The sequence below is a fragment of the Styela clava genome, chromosome 10 (genome assembly GCF_964204865.1).
Source record: "Styela clava chromosome 10, kaStyClav1.hap1.2, whole genome shotgun sequence".
Lineage (NCBI taxonomy): Eukaryota > Metazoa > Chordata > Ascidiacea > Stolidobranchia > Styelidae > Styela > Styela clava.
The window spans coordinates 21,545,258-21,564,561 of record NC_135259.1 but is presented as its reverse complement, the minus strand read 5'-3'; the positions used below and the strand labels follow the sequence as shown (position 1 = coordinate 21,564,561).

Genomic DNA, 19,304 nt, shown 5'->3' with positions numbered 1-19,304 from the left:
GTCCAATCCCGTTGTTATTCAATGAACTGTGATTGCCATGGTTACGTCGCCTGTGGCGAAAAAGCAAAATAAGCTAACCTTCAAAGCTACGGGATCATAATGTTTAGCAAAACCGAAATGTTTTCGTTTGTGTCTCAATGCTTCCTCATCTTCCTCTTCCTGTTCACCTTCGACCCCAACATCGGCATCAGCATTATTGTCTTCCTCTTCTTCATCGACATCCATACCAGAGAAATCCCATCCTTGGTAGCCGAATGGACCTGTTGGTCGAATAGAAAGGAATTTATTAAGGGGATAAGAAATTCATGAGACAGATTATTAATACTGAGAACAAAACGAGATAGTGATCAGAGACCGCCGACTTATCGATCTAGCGGCGTGTAACCAAAATACGTAAACGCTCAACATCTGAGACAGGGGATTGTACGCATACAATCAGTCACAGCGACAAAAGTTAGGGGATCCCCCAAAACAGAAACTGTGGTTTCAATTCTTTCACTCTGACTCAATATCGACACCGCGTGTCCCACCACTAATTAATTAGGAACGCACTAATTATACGACATAATTCATCCAATATATTAATATAAGAGATATTGCGTAACATACAAAAGTGTCAACAGACAAACAGACAAATACCTATCAACATACTTACCGATCAAGATCGATGAGTAATAAAATTTGGAATTTTTAATTGCCAAGTTCGGTCAAAAATATGGGGTCTCAAAAGTCTGAAAAATGCCTTTTTTACATTTAAGGGAGGGAAGGGGTTCTGACCCCAAAACCACCCTGGCTTCGTCCCTGAATTACTACTTGAACAGAATGTATGTTTATTTGCCTCAAAAATGTAACAGTATCTGCATAATAATTAAACAGTATAACAGAGACGGGATACATGTTCAAGACCTTGCTGGCCTAAGACACAGATGTGGAAATGCACCCCAACAAGTATAACTGCAGTTTAGGACTGCTGCGTTATAGTAGGACAACAGACAAATATACAAATAAAACTCTTGTACAAGTACAATACACAGGGCAAAGAGGAAGGCACCACGGCGATATGTACAATAGGCAGATTATGGCACGTTCATGTCCCAGGTTCTGATGTGAAAGGATGGGAATAGGGTATAAATCCCTTTTTATGTGTTTGTTCAATAGATTCTTAGAACAACAGAATCTCGTTCAGAGTGGATGTACAACACTTCATAAAAAGTAACAAAACAGACATCTTACTTTCTATTCTTTCTCTGGCTTCAGCTGCAATATTGTCGATCTCTTTCTCTTGTACATTCACCACTAGAGGTCGAGTTGATGCCACACCACCGATCGAGTTTTGTAAGGACGCCCACTCTTTCTCAAAATTCTAGAAATAAGGTAAATATTACATTAAAGTAAGATTTGGGGGAATGGGACTATTGGGCACCCAAGTTTTTGGGCGCTCCCGTAGTATGTGCACCAAGATGGTGCACAACCTGATAATCCTAACCTGGTAAACATACTATGTTCAGGTAGTGCAACATCTTGGTGCACATACTACGGGAGCACCCGTTTTGGTGTCAGTAATGCATCAGCAATCAGTAGTTTATTTTTCATGTACTGAAAATACATATTGCAGATACAAGATAGGATTTACATATTTATCCCGGGGGGAGGAAAGCTCATAAGATGGCTTAATCATATAATGTCAGTTACCAGTCCATGTCGGGTATGGGATTAGTTAGCCAAATATTTGTTTTTAAAAACACGGACTTGATGATGAAGGAAGCCGTACCCGACCAGCGGTTACGTGAAACACCCTACGGCTGCGAGGAGCCCAGCAATCCTCTCACACATAACTATCCTAGCAAGTGATTTAAACATATGAACCCTAGCAGAGTATCAGGGTGCGATGACGAGCGCTTCGGTTCCTTTATTTTTGTTTTATGATAAAAGACTTGACTGTATATCGAACTCTAATTGTGGGCGGAAAAAAGTTCTGATGTCCAGCCACACTACCCTTATGTACGTCTCAGCGTGGTTAACATAACCACTGATAAGTTTAAGACCAAAGTTTATACACAATCTATCCAATTAAAGAGTCCAGCTGCACACTAACACAAATGTATTTCTGTAACTGACTTGCTCAGACAAGCAGTTTACAACAATGGCAAGAAAAAAACAAAGACAGGGAGTTAGTCTCGCCCAACCCAATTCTAAATTGGTAAACATACCTGTAGGCTTTCCCTGAATTCATTGAATTCTGGAGCATCCCCTGATGGTATTCCGATGTAAGTCGATTTCAACTCTTCAATCTCTGTAAAATGGTAACATATATTACATAAACCATCCTGTAACAGCGAAGAGTCCTGTAATCTTCTCGCAAAAAATAATCCCTCACAAGAGTTAATTTGGTACTCCCGCAATTTTATTCCGATTTTCCTTATTTTAGAGTTCGGGGACTATCTGTGTTAGTCAAGTGAATATACCCCCTGCCTATAGGTTTCAGTCCCTTTACACAACTTGATGTAAAATAGTCGAACAAAATTAGTTACCTCCATTTTGGTACACATACTTCTGGAGCGACGTTGATTTTATGTGAAAAGCTCATGAGAAGGCCTAATCATATGACAAACAACAGACCTCTTGCGGGTCGGGTATAGGATAATAGAAAACAAGTTATTTGTTTTCAGAAGCATGGACTATATGCCGAAGGAGGCCGTAACTGACTAGCAGTATGTTCCCTGGATTTTTATTTTATGGGAGTGTTTACAAATTTAGGGGGTGGTAAATATCTCGTTATTAGTGATATAATTATTTGTAACTTATAAAAAAGTGTTATGAGGTTGACTGGTCATCTTACTGGCATGTGAGCCACTTTCTGAATATTCAAATACAATTTTGGTTATGTTAGGAATTAAAGTATGATGTCACCCCCCAATTCAATTTTAGAGGCGGTATTCACCCCCTAAAGACAGGTTGTATAGAAATCATTGGACAAGCGTTCACACAAACCACCCTACGACAATACTGAAGTGAAAATCAGAGTCTGAGTCAAAATTCTGATTTTCCCAGAGTCAGGATTTCCGACTGGATTAAATCCAAATTTTCCGCAGACCGAAACTCAAAAAGTTTATTGAGTGTTATTAACAGTCTACAACAGTGGTTCTCAAACAATGGGACGCACCCCACAAGGTGGACGTGAACAATTTTTTGAGAGGGCATGGAGCTAATTAAAAATAAAAATATTTGTCGCCTTTTGTTGGATAATTACATTTCTTAATTATCTGTTATTTGTAGCTTTTTATTTTTGAGGTGGGACGCCAGGATAAATAGGTAAATCCTATCTTAAATACCTTGTTGCAGTTTCACTCTGATTGAAGTTTCTGTCTTGGCAGTCTCAGCTTGAGAAGTGATCGTGGTATGCTCATCTCCCTCTGTGAAATAAAAATAAAGCTAAAATACATGATACAAAACTGGTTACTCCCGTAGTATGCGTACCGGTATGAGTTCGGGGACTGTCTGTATTAGCCAAGTAAATATACCCCCTGTCCATAGGCTTCAGTCCCTTTACACAATTTGATGTAAAGTAGTCGAACAAAATTAGTTACCTCCATATTGGTACACATATTTCTGAAACGCCGAGAATTGGACACAGTAAAAATATTGTTAGATCAAGCATTTTTTCTATCAGAAATCTAGGATCAATTACAAAACAGAAACAACTTTTTATCAGATATCATTACAATTTCTCACTACATAACACTGAATACAAGCATCCAATGGTATGTAAAGAACTGTAATATCACTGAAATAGCAAAAATTATTTACGAACACGTCAAGGATGTAGTAGATTGCACATAATCTTTCCCATTCATAATAGTGTGCGCCCACCCTAAGGGAATCCCAAATGGAATCTCACATCCGGCACTTTGTGCCCAACATAGGGTTTTCATAACCTCTATCTTAAACAACAATTAATGCAAGCAATGACTGATACACAAAAAGCAGCTATTTTTTGAAATACCCAGAAATATTTCTGACCCCCCCTTCCCCCCAAAAAAGTAGATTTTTTAGGAGCACCCTGCTCTTGTTTTTTGTTCAAAGATTCGTCCTGGCCAAAGTTGCAAAGCCCCCTATTCATAACATTGTGACGTCCTCCCAAGGGAATTCCCCATGATTCTCACCTTCAGCAGGTTCCTCTTCAGTCGCAATTGTCCCTCCTTCCTCTGTCGCAGTCTCTCCCCCACTTTTTTCAGCGCCTTCCTCCTGTTCAAGCGCTTCCCTCTGATGATGAATCTCTTCTTCTTCCTGAATTTATAGAAATATGCGAAAATAATCTGTAAACATCGTATTTTATAGATTTCTTTGTTTCCTAAGTCTCCAAATAAGCATATTTTTGAATGTGGGTTAAAACCAGGGGTGTGCAACAAACGCCCTGCGGGCGACAAACCGTCCTGCCAAGCCATTGGCCTTGTTAACACTCAGATTTTTCCCCATAAGGAAAAAAGGTCATTGTAGGGCAGTTCACGTAACCAGTGGTCGAATACGGTTTTTCTCCAGCATCAAATTCATGCATGTGAACAAATAACTGGCTTACCAATCCCATATCGAGAGGCCAGACAAATTACTGTTGCCAGTAAACAGGTAAGTTGAGAATACCAAAATATGCAATAATACAATATAAATTACCACATGATTAAGCCGTCCTAACGGCTTTACTCTCTTCAAAGAGAAATATGTAAATCCTATGAGTGGTTTGTAAAAACATTTCCCCATGTGTTAAGGTCACACCATTTTTTTCGTTTACATTAAATCATAGAAGAGAGATAAGTAGTTGGGATGATATATATGTCAGTGTGCAGATTTGCTCTCAAATCACACTGAACAGGATTCTTAACTCTTGCTCTGGCATTATACGCACATTTCATATATTAACCGGGTTGGTGAACTGCAAATCTCAGAATCCTTACCTCAAGCAGTTTCTTCTTTTCTCTAATCAAGCGATCTCTGAATTTCTCAGTGACGGCATCTTTGTTTTGTTCATAATATCTGAGAGGTAGAAGTAAATATTTCATGATAATATAGGGATAAAAAAGTGACTCAATAAAAGTGTATTCCGATGACTTATATATTATTTCATCTTATTGCAAAGTTATATACAAGACTAGAGCTCAATCAATATCACTATTTGGCACCAATACCGTTATCGATATATAGCAGCCAATTATTGGCTGATAAGTAATAATGATGAATAACAATCAAGCCAGTGGTACCCAACATTTTTGAGGTACATGCTTTTTTTTCTCCTTCCTTCTCCCTGATTAGGAAATGCTGGATGCGCTATCAAATCCCCTTTTCTCATCCCCCCCCCCAAAAAAAAATATCCTATGCAGAAAAATCTACTAAATTCCCAATAACTGCAATTGAGCCCCTTGACAAAAGCATTCCTACCTTTTGCGGAGCAGCTCATTGTTCGGGCTTTTATCTGTGAGACAAATAACTTCATCAGGCAGCAATGAAGCTTCGGCCATCGCTCCCCACTGTTCCTTAGATGTTGGGAAGTTGTCCAATATCCAACCACCATCCCTGAAAAAGAAATAAAGTCTCATATTTGGACTGATACATATATTCTAGTGAATGAATACAAAGCATACTTGGGCTCCATACTGATAATGAGAATTTAATGCAACCGCTGGTTTGTTACAATTTCCTCCATCAGCAATGTTCAATGATATATAGACTGATTAGTGCACGACCTAGATTAGAAACGACCAAGTCCTCTTATCGACTTCTTTGAAATCATTTGGTTTCAAAAGTTTCAAAAGTTTATTTTCAAGTTAGTTTTTAGGGTTTTTGATGAAAAATTAACTGGATTGAATTTCAGAGTGGAAGAACCTGGACTGGTGACTGGCTGAGAGGCAGAGGTTTGCCATAGAGTAAGCCATATTATTTCCTATAACCTTGTAATAAGTTCCAACCCTAATTGTGGTTTTGCATGTAATTGAACCACCCTGCAGCAGCGAGGAGTCCAGCATTCCACTCGCATATAATTATTTCCCAACAGCATTTGAACATGCGAACCCACGCAGCTTAATCAGAGGTGTGGTGGCGAGCGTATTTTTAACGCTTAGCAAGATGTGCGACACCCACTGTTTGTCTTTCATTGGAGTCTAAATTTCCAGGGTTAGTTTATTGATTGTCTTAGAATGAAATGCTGTGGTTCGGCATAAAAAGAGTTATTTATAGGATTTTCTCTCCCCGGGATAAATATTAAAATCGTTCGAATGACCTAGGTTCACCTCTAAAGTTTAAAACTCGGCGCTCGCTTAGTATGTGCAACAGAATGGCGGATACCGAAACTGAGTATGTGTACCAGGTTAGGGTTAGGCCATAATTTCATTCCAATTTTCCTTATTTTAGTTTTTATAGAAGTTCGGGGACTAGCCAAGTGACTCCCGTAGTATTTGTACCTGGAATTATGGCCTAACCGTAACCTGGTACACATACTACGTCCTGTGTCCGCCATCTTGTTGCACATACTACGGGAGTACCTAAACTATTCTTGTCTATCTTATTGAGAGTGAAAACAAACACATTCAAAACATACTTTGCAGCATCAGGGTCGGCTTCCAATCTTTCTGCGATTATCCTATCGATCGTTTCTTTGAGGACGGCAACGAAAATATCAGCTGGGAGTTTAATTTCTTCTTCTTCTGCTTTAGAGACTGCTTCTGAGACAATTTTCAAGACCTTTGAAGATAAATAGCTATTTAAAAAAAACATTTTCACCCAAACAAAGCCTTGTAAAAGCCGCTATTCATTTATGTATGGGGCTATATCAGTGGGGCCAAATTCGGCCCAATTGTGTCTTTTGAGATTACATCGATATTTTCTTTCAATATCAATTTCCGTTGAAAATATTGATGAAAAAAACATCATAATGGCTCGGTTATTACATTATGCTTCTCATTATTAATTAAACGTTAGACAAGCTGATGAACTATCTTTTATAAATAGACTGTTTTTTATTCATACTTTTCCACATTGAGTGTTGAGTGTCCGGCCCAGTAACCAAGTCTATTATCTGTAACCGGTCCACTCAAAAAAATTAATTGCCTTGGGCTATATAAACCTTCATAAATCAAGCTGTTTTCAAAACTTGAAACAAAAAATTTGTTTTTAGTATGTTTTGATTTATAGGATAAGATTAACATATTCAACCTTGGGGAGAGAAAAGCCTATAAGTCGATTCAATCATATGGCGAACCCAGCGTTCGGTTAACAATCCATGTCAGATATGGGATTAGTTTGCCAGTTATTTGTTTTAGGAAGTATGGACTTGATGGTGAGGGAAGCCGGTACAGACCAGCGATTACCATGGTGGCGAGGAGTCCAGCAATCCTTTTACACATGATTCGAACCTGCGAATCAACACAGGGTAATAAGAGATGCGGTAGCGAGCATATTCCTATCGTTTAGCAGGATGTGCCACACCACCAAGCTATAAAATGAACTGAAAACCGCCTTAAGAAACTATTAATTTTAGAGAACAGTCAAAAATGTCAGTTGATCATATAAGTGTGACGTATAAGTTACATTTTATGAACAATATTCACAGTGTTACAAAAGCAGAAGTGTAAAACAATAAGCCTCGTGCAAAAACTAAATTTAATCGCAACAAATTACTTGAGCTTTGGTTTTAGTTCAGTTGTGGCAGCATATAGTGGGCCAAATTGAAGCACTCAACGGGCCCGATTTGGCCCCCAGGGCATAGTCCCCCTATTCTAACTATTCCCATATCTACCCTGAACTGGCAACAAGACATGAGGTCGTGTTTCGCGTCTAACCTCTCCCTTCAGTATTGATATAGAAATGAAGGTACTCCTGTATGTGAAACAAGATGGTGGACACCGGAACGTAGTATGTGTACCAGATTAGGGTTAGGCCATAATTTTATTCCAATTTCCCTATTTTAGTTCTATTACAAGTTTGGTGATTAGTCAAGTGACTCCTGTAGTATTTGTATCTGAAATTATGGCCTAACCCTAACCTGGTACACATACTACGTTCTGGTGTCTGTCATCTTGGTTCACATACTTCGGGATTATAGCGTCACTGAAAAACCCTTCCTACCTCAGGATGTTCCTCTGTCACAGTAGGCACAGGACTCGCTTCTCTTGCATCAGACGTGATGGTTTCCTCTGTGCTTTCTTCCACTGCTGTTGCGGATGTTTCTCCACCACTAGGTGGCTCCTCACCTTCTTCTTTTTCCCCATCTTCAAAAATTGAAAAGGAAATATTAAACTATTTGATTCAAGAGTCTTGCTGCACACTAACACAAATGTATTTCTGTGACATTTTGTTTCACCATGTTCCGACTTCTTCAGACAAGCATTTTACAACCGCGGCAAGATACGCTTAAATGGCATGTAGGATAGGATTGACATAATTATCCCGGGGGAGAGGAAAGCCGATAAGACGGCTTATCCATATTGCGAACCAGGGCCTCTCGTCCGGTTACCAGTCCATGTCGGGTATGGGATTAGTTAGCCAGGTATTTGTTTTCGGAAGCATGGACTTGATGGCGGAGGAAGCCGTAACCGACCAGCGGTTACGTAAATCACCCTACGGCGGCGAGGAGTCCAGCAATCCACTCGCACATGATCATCCCCACATGGGATTCGAACCTGCGATCCCATGAAGGGTAATCAGAGATGCGGTGGCGAGCTTATTCCTAACGCTTAGCACAATGCGCCACACCGTCGAGTCGAGCCATGTACATAAATAATGGTCAGCGTTTGTATTCAATAAAAATTAGAATGTGCTACAATGGGTATAGGCATGAAAGTTCATAAATTTACGACTCACAGCACTAAGCCAGTGTTAGATACAAGTTTGCAGACGTGAGAGCCAGGAATTTTCAAAGGGGGGGGGGGGGTTCGGAAATTTATATTTGTCAAGCTAGACCAGGGGTGGACAAGGTTTTTGAACCAGGGGCCAAAAATTCTGTCTACTTAGACTGGTGGGCCATGTAAGTGTGACGTGAAAAGTTACATTTTATGAACAATATTTATAGTGTTATAAAAGCAAAAGTGGAAAACAATAAAACTCGTGCAAAGACTAATATTTAAGGGCAATCTCAACAAATTCCTTGAGTTAGGATAGGATTTACATATTTATCCCGGGGGAGAGGAAAGCCGATAATACGGCTTATCCATATGGCGAACCACAGCCTCTCGTCCGGTTACCATTCCAAGTCGGGTATGGGATTAGTTTTACTGTATTGTTTGTTTCCCGAAGCATGGACTTGGTGGTGGAGGAAGCCGTAACCGACCAGCGGTTACGTGAACCACCCAACGACGGCGAGGAGTCCAGCAATCCTCTCGCACATAACCATCCCTGCATGAGATTCGAACCTGCCAACCCACGCAGAGTAATTAGAGGTGCGGTGGCGAGCGTATTCCTAACGCTTAGCCCGTTGAGCCACACCGCCGCGCCTTATATAGTTATTTTAGCTGAAACATCTAAGTTTGATTTCAGTTTGTTTATGGCAGCATCAGGCGGGCCAGATTGAATTACCCAACGGGCCGGATTTGAACGCGGGCTGTATTTTTCCCATGTCTGAGCTAGACCGTAGCAGTTAGCGAGCTGATTCAAAATTAGGTTTTTTTTAAAAGTCTTGAGGGGTCCGACCCGCAATACCCCCTGGGTAAGCCCTTGCTACGCATCCTACCATCACAAGTACCTTCTGCCTCTCCCTCCTTTTCGGCCACAGCTGCAGCCTCCCTCTCCATTTCTTCTTTCCTTCTGGCATCAGCTCGTTCAGTGGCTTCTTGTTCCAGCTTGTTCTGCACAAGGTTGATAGCAGACTCCAATGCATCCTGGAATAAAGCATAAATCAGGAGATTTGGACTATGCTTTTTTATTTGGTTTTATTCTCTCGGAGATGGATCGAGATTTGGACTATGCTCTTTTGTTAGGTCTTATTCTCTCGGAGATAGATGTAAAATTCTGTCATGTGATCGATGTGAAAACTTATAGATCAGAGGTGGGCGATTACTTTTCTGAGTGGGCCAGTTACAGATAACAGACTTGGTTACTGGGCCGGAGGCTCAAAACTGTAAAAAAAAACAGTTTATTCACAACAGCTAGCCTTAGATTTATATAATAATACGCACGATGTAACAATCAGGGTCATTGTGACGTTATTTTTGTCGATATTTTCAACGGAAATTTATATTCATAAAAACTTTAGTCGTAATTTCAGCAGATACAAGATCAATAGTGACGTGTTGGATGAAACACTTCGGTCGGTCGGAACTGGCCTGTGAGATGTGATTTACCCACCCCTGACATAGATAATATTTTACAATAAGTACTGGATTAGAGTTGGTCTGACATAATTTATCATTGAATCAAAGTGACTCGACTTGAAGTCTTAAGTAGAAAGCAGGACTCAGCGGTGTGGCCAAGCGTAAGGAATTAGCAAACCACGATCTCTTGTCCGGGTACCATTCCATGTCGGGTATGGGATTAGTTATATTGTTTGTTTTCGGAAGCATGGACTTGGTGGTGGAGGAAGCCGTAACCGACCAGCGGTTACGTGAATCACCCTACGGAAGCGAGGAGTCCAGCAATTCTCTCGCACATAACCATCCCTGCATGGGATTAGAACCTGCCAACCCACACAGAGTAAGCAGAGGTGCGGTGGCGAGCGTATTCCCGAGCGTAGCACAAATATACTCGTATGTATATAAGCCCTAATGATTGAACCAGTGTGAATAAAAACTCATTTCCCTACCTGCCTTGCTTTGTCAACCAACTCTTTTCGTGCTTCAGCGAATTTATCTTTCATCAGTTCATTCACATCAAGGACTACAGCCTGGAATTCAGAAATGTTTGAAACATTGAGCAGTTTGAAAGTATTTGTTTTATTTTTTACGCTTTCGCTCCTTCCTGTAACTGAACCTCCTGTTCATCATTCCACTAGTATTTTTAGTGTCATTTTGATTGGTAGATTCCAAATCCCATTATGTTCAAACAATTCATTCAACAAAGTGAAAACACTTTGCGAAATAACCAGATTAAGCAATGAAACTAGGAAGAACAAGGGTTGTCTTGTAGTGAAAAGTAAAGTAGATTTTGCGCATTGCATTGTAGCCCCCTTAAAATGCTCTGAGGCCCCCTTGGGATACTCGAGCCCGCGTTTGGGAACCGCTGCCATAAACGTAACGATCCATCAATGAACAATATCTCTTCACATAGTCAATGGATGCAATACAGAGCATTATTCAATGTGAAGGTATCAAAATAACGCATAAAAAAGTCGAAAAGTCTTTCGAAAAATGATACCCCCTCACATACTCAGTGGCTGCTTGCTCAAGGCCTCATTTACGGTGAAAGCATAAAAAGACCTTATAGGATAGGATTTATATATTTATCCCGGGAGAGAAGAAAGCCTATAAGAGGACTTAACCATATGGTGAACCACGGTCTCTCGTCCGGTTACCATTCCATGTCCGATCTGGGATTAGTTAGTTATTTGTTTTCGGAAGCATGGACTTGAAAAGAGCAAACCACCTACCTCATATCTATCAGCCAGTACTTTGCATAGAGATGTCTTCCCTGACACCGGGAATCCTAGGACGGAAATCTTACACGGAGGTTTCGGTAACGGAGGGAGTAAATATGGTCTCGGATTCTTCAGAAACTTTGTCATCGCTTCCGGAGAGGACATGATGTACATTTTGTCAAGAAAACTGACGGCTAGATCTGGCTTCCCCTGAAAACAAGATTTTTGTTTGAAGATCGGTGGTTCTCAAACAAAGGGGCACGTAGAGAATTTTTTAGGAGGCGTGAAAGTGAAGCTGGCCTATGATCTGGTTTTCCCTAAAAAAGAATTGTTATGAATGAATATATATTTTTTTTTTCATTTGTTTGGGAGGAGAGGAAAGTGGAAAGACGGCTAGGTTGAACAATTAAACTCATTGCATTGACTGGAATAAAAGTAGAAGAGATGGATGATTTCTAATTTTACCACAAATGGTAGCTTACCAATTCTGATTGGTACTTAAACTAATAACTATGGTTGACACAGTGGTGTTTATAGTCGGCTTTGACAAACAAACTTTTCTCCCTCAGTTTGGTATGAAAATAGGTCAAAAATACTGCAACAAGAAATATCGTTATGCTTTATTGGCTGTTTCATCAGCTTTCCTCTCCTCCTCTCTCAAGTTGAAACATAATACTTTTATCCAACATCAAATAATTTAAACTCCATAACAAGTAATTATAAAGCTTTTTATATTTTGGTATATAAATTTACCACAAATGGTAGCTTAGATTCATGGTATACATACGAATAGAATGGAAGATAAAATTAGACCGAGAGGTCGTGGTTCGAAAACTTTTTGCAGAGCTTAGCCATTGGCAGGCTTGTGTCACACTATGATAGTTTGTATGTTCTAAATCAGGAGTTGGCAGAATTAAAACATGAACGTATTCAAAATCCTAATAACATATCTATTCGCTAATGCAAGAAAGAAAGTTATAAATCGCGTTTAAAGTGAAGTGTACACTTTACAAAAAATAGAGACCAAATAACACATTACATTTTTTTTTATAGGTCTAAGCTGTTGATGGGCGCCAGATGCTTCCAGTCACCTCTTGGCTCCTGTTTTTTTATTGAATTAATGTGATCATAATGTACTGATATACAGTCAGTGGGCCGGTCAAAATCTCGTCGCGGGCCGGACTCAGCCCGCGTGCCGTATGTTGCCCAGCCCAGTCCTAAATGAAGCCGTCCAAGGTTATGCTGCCTATATTAACCTGTTAAACTTGCAGTTACAAAAGAGACCAGACGCAATGATTTACTAAATGCGCACAAAATTAATAGAATTGTGTTAAATATAACTGATATATGATTTAATATTTCATATATTGTATTTGTCATAAATGTTTTTTTTTTAAAATGCTGTGTACAGGAATCAAAAAATTCATTATTTCTTTTTATGTCGTTTTTCATATAAGTGTGCAGTGAAATTTTCCCTGATAATTTGGCGCCGCACACACAAAAACTTTGGGTACCGCTTGGTTATAGAAACATATTTGGAATCAGTGTTTGGGCGAAATATGTCGTTTTATCTTTTTTTGAGGTTGATTATTATTTATGGAGCCCCACGAAGAATTTTTTAAAACTAAAAAACACGTTGTTATTTACAGATTAAAGTTCCTGAGTAAATAAAAATTACTTTATTATTTAAATTATTAATATTTTAATTACTCAGATGTATTTGCTGCTTTGTATTAAAAAAATGTTCAGTATTTTAATAAGCAAACGAAATACTCTGGAAGCTTCTAGGCTTCTCTCATGGAGCACTGGGCTTCGTATGGGGCACTTTCAGAACCTAGGGTCCCACAAATGGTAGCTTAGATTCGTGGTACACATACAAATACAATAGGAGACTCAAATCAGACCGAGAGGTCGTGGTTAAAAAACTTTTTGAAGAGCTTAGCCATTGGCAGGCTTATACCCTTGTGAGTAGTTTGCTTGTTCCTAATGAGGCTTTCTCAATATGTTGCTTTTAGGATAGGATAGGATTTACATATTTATCCCGGGGGAGAGGAAAGCCGATAAGACGGCTTATCCATATGGTGAACCACGTCCTCTCGTCTGGTTACCATTCCAAGTCGGGTATGGGATTAGTTATATATATTGTTTGTTTTCGGAAGCATGGACTTGGTGGTGCAGGAAGCCGTAACCGACCAGCGGTTACGTGAACCAACCAACGACAACGAGGAGTCCAGCAATCCTCTCGCACATAACCATCCCTGCATGGGATTCGAGCCTGCGAACCCACGCAGAGTAATTAGAGGTGCGGTGGCGAGCGTATTCCTAACGCTTAGCTCGTTGAGCCACACCGCTGCGCCTTTATCAACCTGTTACACCAGCGGTTTCCAAAGGGGCTCTGCAGCGATCTGCTGAGTGCACAAATTAATAGAATTATGTTATTAAACACAACTACTAAATGATTGAATTTATACAAATAAAAAAACACTTTCACTTATCGATTGAGGTTCCTGAGTAAATTAAAATTACTTTATTTAATGACTCTTATGTATTCGATACTTTGCATTTAAAAATTCAGTATTTTAATAAGTAAACAAATAGCTCGCGGAGCCCCTGAGTTTCTCTCACGGAGCCCTGCAGCCCTTTTTATGCCCCCATTTCGAACAAAGTTCTGTATGAGCCACCACTGATAAATCTTACCTGTAAAATACTCCCTTCCTTGAGTGCAACGGGGCATATCCTCCCCCATTTACTTCTTCTCCATCTATATCTTGGTGCGGGCATTTGATAAGCAGCAAGAGTGCGTAGAAGTTCTTCCTGAGAATATTTAATACAAACGTCAATTTGAGGATGACGGAGCATAGCATGGAATTTTCTATGGAAAGGTTCTGAGATTTCCTTTGAGAAGTTAAACTGTATGAACTAGAGCAGGGTAGTCCAAAACCAGGCCCGCGGGCCACATGTGGCCCGCTGCTCCATAATCTGTGGCCCGCGCCGCATTCGGAGAGTAATTAAAACATCGTATTTTAAATTGCTTCTCATGAAATAAAATCAGAAAAATTGTTTGACATCTTGTTGTTATATCACTATTGCAACTGAATTGACTAGTATGATGGCTAGCTGAAGCAACTATCAAAGTTGAATGATGTGCTTGGTAGTCTAAATTGTTACCTGGATTTCTATCATTTTGGTCGGGAATATATGCAACAATATAGGCATCATAGAAAACTAAACATCGGATACGGATTCTATTAGCCTAGGTTGGCAATGCCTGATACCTATGTGTTTACACAATAGAAGTGCTTGTTTTGTATTGCACTGTTTACCTATTCTTGGCACTATTGTGGCCCGCGACCAATGCCGAACTAATTTTGTGTCCCACGGAGCCGACAACCTTGGACCACCCTGAGCTAGAGGGTCCGCTCATAAAACATGAGTTTTTAAAAGCTTTAAAGGTCTGACTTTTAGAGCTGATAATTGAAGTCCAAATTTACTGAGTTGACTAAGGGTCCTTTTAGTCTGTTGAAATTTATTAAAGTTTTCATGATCAAAAATTGTGTTCCCACGAGAGCTTGAGCAGGTTGTAAATTTTCCCCAATTCCACAGCCAGCCCTGACTCAAATGCGAAATCCTTCTCGCTAATGCAAAAAAGAAAGTTAGAAATCGCGGTTAAAGTGAAGTGTACACTTTACAAAAAATAGAGACCGCAACTTCCAACTTACCGTCTCAATTTCATCAGGTAGCTCTTCCTCATCTGGATTCTGCAACCTCATAGGCACTGCGGCTCTTCTCAGGACGTAGGTATCCAGTTTGTTGACCAGTTGTTGAAACAGCATATTAGGAGTGAGATTACCGTCTAATTCTATTAAATATTGCTGGTCGTGGTCAGCCATGTATTCCTAGAAAAAAAGGAGAGAGCAATGGTTAAGTAATTATTCATTTATTAATGATACTGCAATAAAAGTGAAATTTCAGCTAAATGTTTAAAACACTATAATTTGAGGACTTATACCATCTTTCAGTAACGAAATTCGTTCAAGATCAAGTCATCCCATTGGCTACCCCCTGGGATAAGTACAATTGGGTGAATTTCATACATCAAAATATACTAAATCCCATTCTGCTTATCTAGAGCCGTGCTCAGAGAGAAGATCCTCAAAATTGAAATTGTAACAAACCTCTAACGGCTTCAAGGCTAAATCCTTGAACATCTCAGTGTGCTGAGTCACATATTCTGGTAAATTTTCAGGAAATTTGACGAGTCGTTCTTTCGTTTCCACGTCAACCTCGAAGAATTCTGTTACTGTCTGTAACAAAAAAATAATCGTGAAATTCAACACACTAAATCTGCGTTTCTCAGACTTTTTTGCCCAGAACACTTACGCTTTTTAACTCGCATTGCGGAGCTCCAAGAAATTAGAGGGTAAAATTAATACCTGGTCCCCAAAAATGTAGCCTACGGTCATATTAAAAAGTACGACAGAGATTGTCATGGCGACCAATTTGATTGCCATGGTGATCCCTGTTCTGTTGACCGCTCGAAGAAACTTGCATACAGCAGTATTCCATGAAACACAGTTTGAGAAATGCCACACTATATTTATTAGCTTGAGAGAAGATTGCTAGATTGCTTGGTTAACTAATCCAATGCCCAATCTGGCTGGTAGAAAGATAAGAAGACATAGCAATAGAACTGTCATTTTTATTATAAAATTTGCTCAATGTGAGTGCATTCACGAAAAAGTACAGACTAATCTCTGAGTAAAGTTACGAGCATTCACTCAGAAGTAAAGAAGACTCATCTCTGAACAAAGATATGAGCACTCACTCAGAAGTAAAGAAGACTCATCTCTGATCAAAGTTACAGGCACTCACTCAGAAGTAAAGAAGACTCATCTCTGAGCAAAGTTACGGGCACTCACGCAGAAGTAAAGAAGACTCATCTCTGGTCAAAGTTATGAGCACTCACTCAGAAGTAAAGAAGACTCATCTCTGAGCAAAGTTACGGGCACTCACTCAGTAGTAAAGGAGACTCATCTCTGAGCAAAGTTACGGGCACTCACTCAGAAGTGAAGGAGACTCATCTTTGAGCAAAGTTACGGGCACTCACTCAGTAGTAAAGGAGACTCATCTCTGAGCAAAGTTACGGGCACTCACTCAGTAGTAAAGGAGACTCATCTCTGAGCAAAGTTACGGGCACTCACTCAGAAGTGAAGGAGACTCATCTTTGAGCAAAGTTACGGGCACTCACTCAGTAGTAAAGGAGACTCATCTCTGAGCAAAGTTACGGGCACTCACTCAGTAGTAAAGGAGACTCATCTCTGAGCAAAGTTACGGGCACTCACTCAGAAGTGAAGGAGACTCATCTTTGAGCAAAGTTACGGGCACTCACTCAGAAGTAAAGAGACTCATCTCCAAGAAAAAAATGACTGAACTTATATAAAATGAACACTAGATGTCACTCACCACTTCTTCTGTCTCATCCGTTATTTCCTCTTCCTCTTCATCTATTTCCCCCTCTTCCTCCCCAAGTGAGGGAGATTTTGGGGGCTTCGGAGCACGGTCTGGATCCCATTGTTCGCGACAATATAAATCACCGGTTATAGGGTCAACTCGGAGGCCAACACGACGCTCATTTAGATCCATGTCAGGAATCTGGGATAAATATGAAAAAATATAGATGATTTTTTTTGCAAAAACAGTGAAAAACCTTCAAAAACCATTAAAAACTATGCCAAAACGTGCAAAAATGATCAAAATCAGTGAAAAACTGTCAAAAAGCCCCAAAAAACATTGCCAAAACGCGCAAAAACAGTGAAAAAACGTGGAAAAATGTATTCAAAGCAAGTTCAAGCACCGTCTTCAAGTACCTGGTTGTCTAATATAATTTCCACAGTAGTGGTTCCCTAACCGTGGCCCTCGTGTCTGCCAAACTTGAGTGAAATAGTCCAACACTTTATGTTTTTACTTTTTTGCGTTCTAGATACTGCCATTGTCATGCGGTTACGTCGTTTAAACATGTGTATATTCATAACAATTAAATTATACCGGTATCAGGATCAGGATTACATACGAGTCAGCGAATGTCTTCCGCTACCAATTTTGGCCCCCAACAATTGACCTACAAAACATTATCATTCATACCAAAACATTCCAAGAAATCATTTTTGTTATTATGCAGCAGGACTCATGAATTACAAGGTATGGTAAATTTATTCCTGCTACGGCAGAAAGACATTGAGGAATGGGAAGGCAGTAAGTCATACTTAATCCCGACCATAAATTACCTTTATATTGATAATAAAATCCGGCTTAAGTTTCCATCCCTTGACCATTTTGATTTGGTCTTGGACAGACATGACGTCTTCATCTTGGCACGGAACCCCATCGAGAACATATCCATGGTGCTGGACTTCTGGTGAGAGAATTTTCTCTCTGAAATTAGAGGGTTAATAATTATAAAGGGTTAAGATGTAGAAGAATGCAAAGTTTGAGAAGTTGAAGCCCTAACCCTTCAATTTGAGGTTGAGAGAGAGCTGATGGTCGTTGCCACTAAATATCTAAAATCTATACATAGCCACGATAATAAAATTATAAAGGGTTCAGATTAGAAATATGATAGGATTTACATATCTATACAGGGGGAACGCCAATCCGATAAGACAGATTAACCATATGGCGAACCATGGCCTCTTGTTCGGTTACAATTCCATGTCGGGTATAGAATTAGTTAGGTAGTTATTTGTTTCAGATCAGATTAGAACTTTGTTAGAAAATGCATTTAATGTGGCTTTTTGATATACAAATTACTTCATTTATCTTGACAAATCGGCGCTCCAGAAGTATGTGTACCAATATGGAAGTAACTAATTTTGTTCTCCTACTTTACATCAAGTTGTGTAAAACAGGGGTGCACAACTCAAATGAGGACACGTGCCAAATTTTTCCAAATATTCTTGTCGCGTGCCATGCACAATCGTTGGTATGGACCTTTTCCCGACCTTTGACCCCCGTGAAATTCTTCTTTTACTACACTTTTTCAAAATTTTCGGTGCTTATTTTAAGAGTGGTTACGCGAGTTGGCGCCTGTAAAATGGGATATTTGTTTCGAGCCATCATTCTGATTCATACCATTCAACAATCTGTTTTTTTAAAATACCGGTAAAGAATTTTAGCCTAGTCTATCACAGCTATATCTTCATTAATTTTTCGATTACCGCAATTAAACTGAAACCCCTAAAAAGACAAAGTGATCATTCAATTATTTGATATATATTTACATATCCGAAACACAACTAAAAACTAACGAATAGAATTTAAAAACGCGAAAACGAGGTAATGTTTACAGCCACGTCTTAAAATCTGTCTGAGCGAAAAAAGTGTTTGAGCGGAAGTGATATTACGTCACTTTATGCATCTTGCTGATTGGCCAATGTCACGAAGTAAACAAGGAATTCTTCTGATTGATATAAACGTGATATTTTTTTTTACAAAATCGTGCTTGTGCCATGTTCGAGCGTATGGCGTGCCAAATTTGCACCCCGGGTGTAAAAGGACTGCTGCCTATGTGAGTTTCACCTTATAAGTTGCATCACAAATTCACTGGACAGAGCTTCCCCCTTCAGCAACAGTTCATGCATTTTCTTTCCAACTTCAGTCGACATTTCCATCTCATTCTGTATCATCTCTGTGCCTAGGTTTGGAAAGAAATGGAAAATATTTTTGAGGATATTTGCTCAGAGCGAAGTCAAAAGAA

The 19,304-nt window shown here is 39.6% G+C and overlaps 1 protein-coding gene across 1 annotated transcript in view; it reads right to left on the bottom strand.

Moving 5' to 3' along the window:
- Positions 1-19,304, bottom strand: part of LOC120338374 (adenylate kinase 9-like) — a 40,567-nt gene that overhangs the window by 17,897 nt on the left and 3,366 nt on the right. Inside the window, exons 4-21 of the mRNA XM_078117161.1 lie at positions 19,127-19,241; positions 17,836-17,983; positions 17,015-17,203; positions 15,727-15,855; positions 15,271-15,447; positions 14,249-14,365; positions 11,564-11,761; positions 10,781-10,861; positions 9,725-9,860; positions 8,113-8,255; positions 6,587-6,729; positions 5,431-5,565; positions 4,950-5,028; positions 4,164-4,287; positions 3,333-3,413; positions 2,211-2,293; positions 1,234-1,363; positions 79-260 (exon numbers count right to left, since the gene is read on the bottom strand). Of these exons, the coding sequence (XP_077973287.1) occupies positions 79-260; positions 1,234-1,363; positions 2,211-2,293; positions 3,333-3,413; positions 4,164-4,287; positions 4,950-5,028; positions 5,431-5,565; positions 6,587-6,729; positions 8,113-8,255; positions 9,725-9,860; positions 10,781-10,861; positions 11,564-11,761; positions 14,249-14,365; positions 15,271-15,447; positions 15,727-15,855; positions 17,015-17,203; positions 17,836-17,983; positions 19,127-19,241 (2,390 nt within the window). The remainder of the gene's footprint in view (positions 1-78; positions 261-1,233; positions 1,364-2,210; positions 2,294-3,332; positions 3,414-4,163; positions 4,288-4,949; positions 5,029-5,430; positions 5,566-6,586; positions 6,730-8,112; positions 8,256-9,724; positions 9,861-10,780; positions 10,862-11,563; positions 11,762-14,248; positions 14,366-15,270; positions 15,448-15,726; positions 15,856-17,014; positions 17,204-17,835; positions 17,984-19,126; positions 19,242-19,304) is intronic.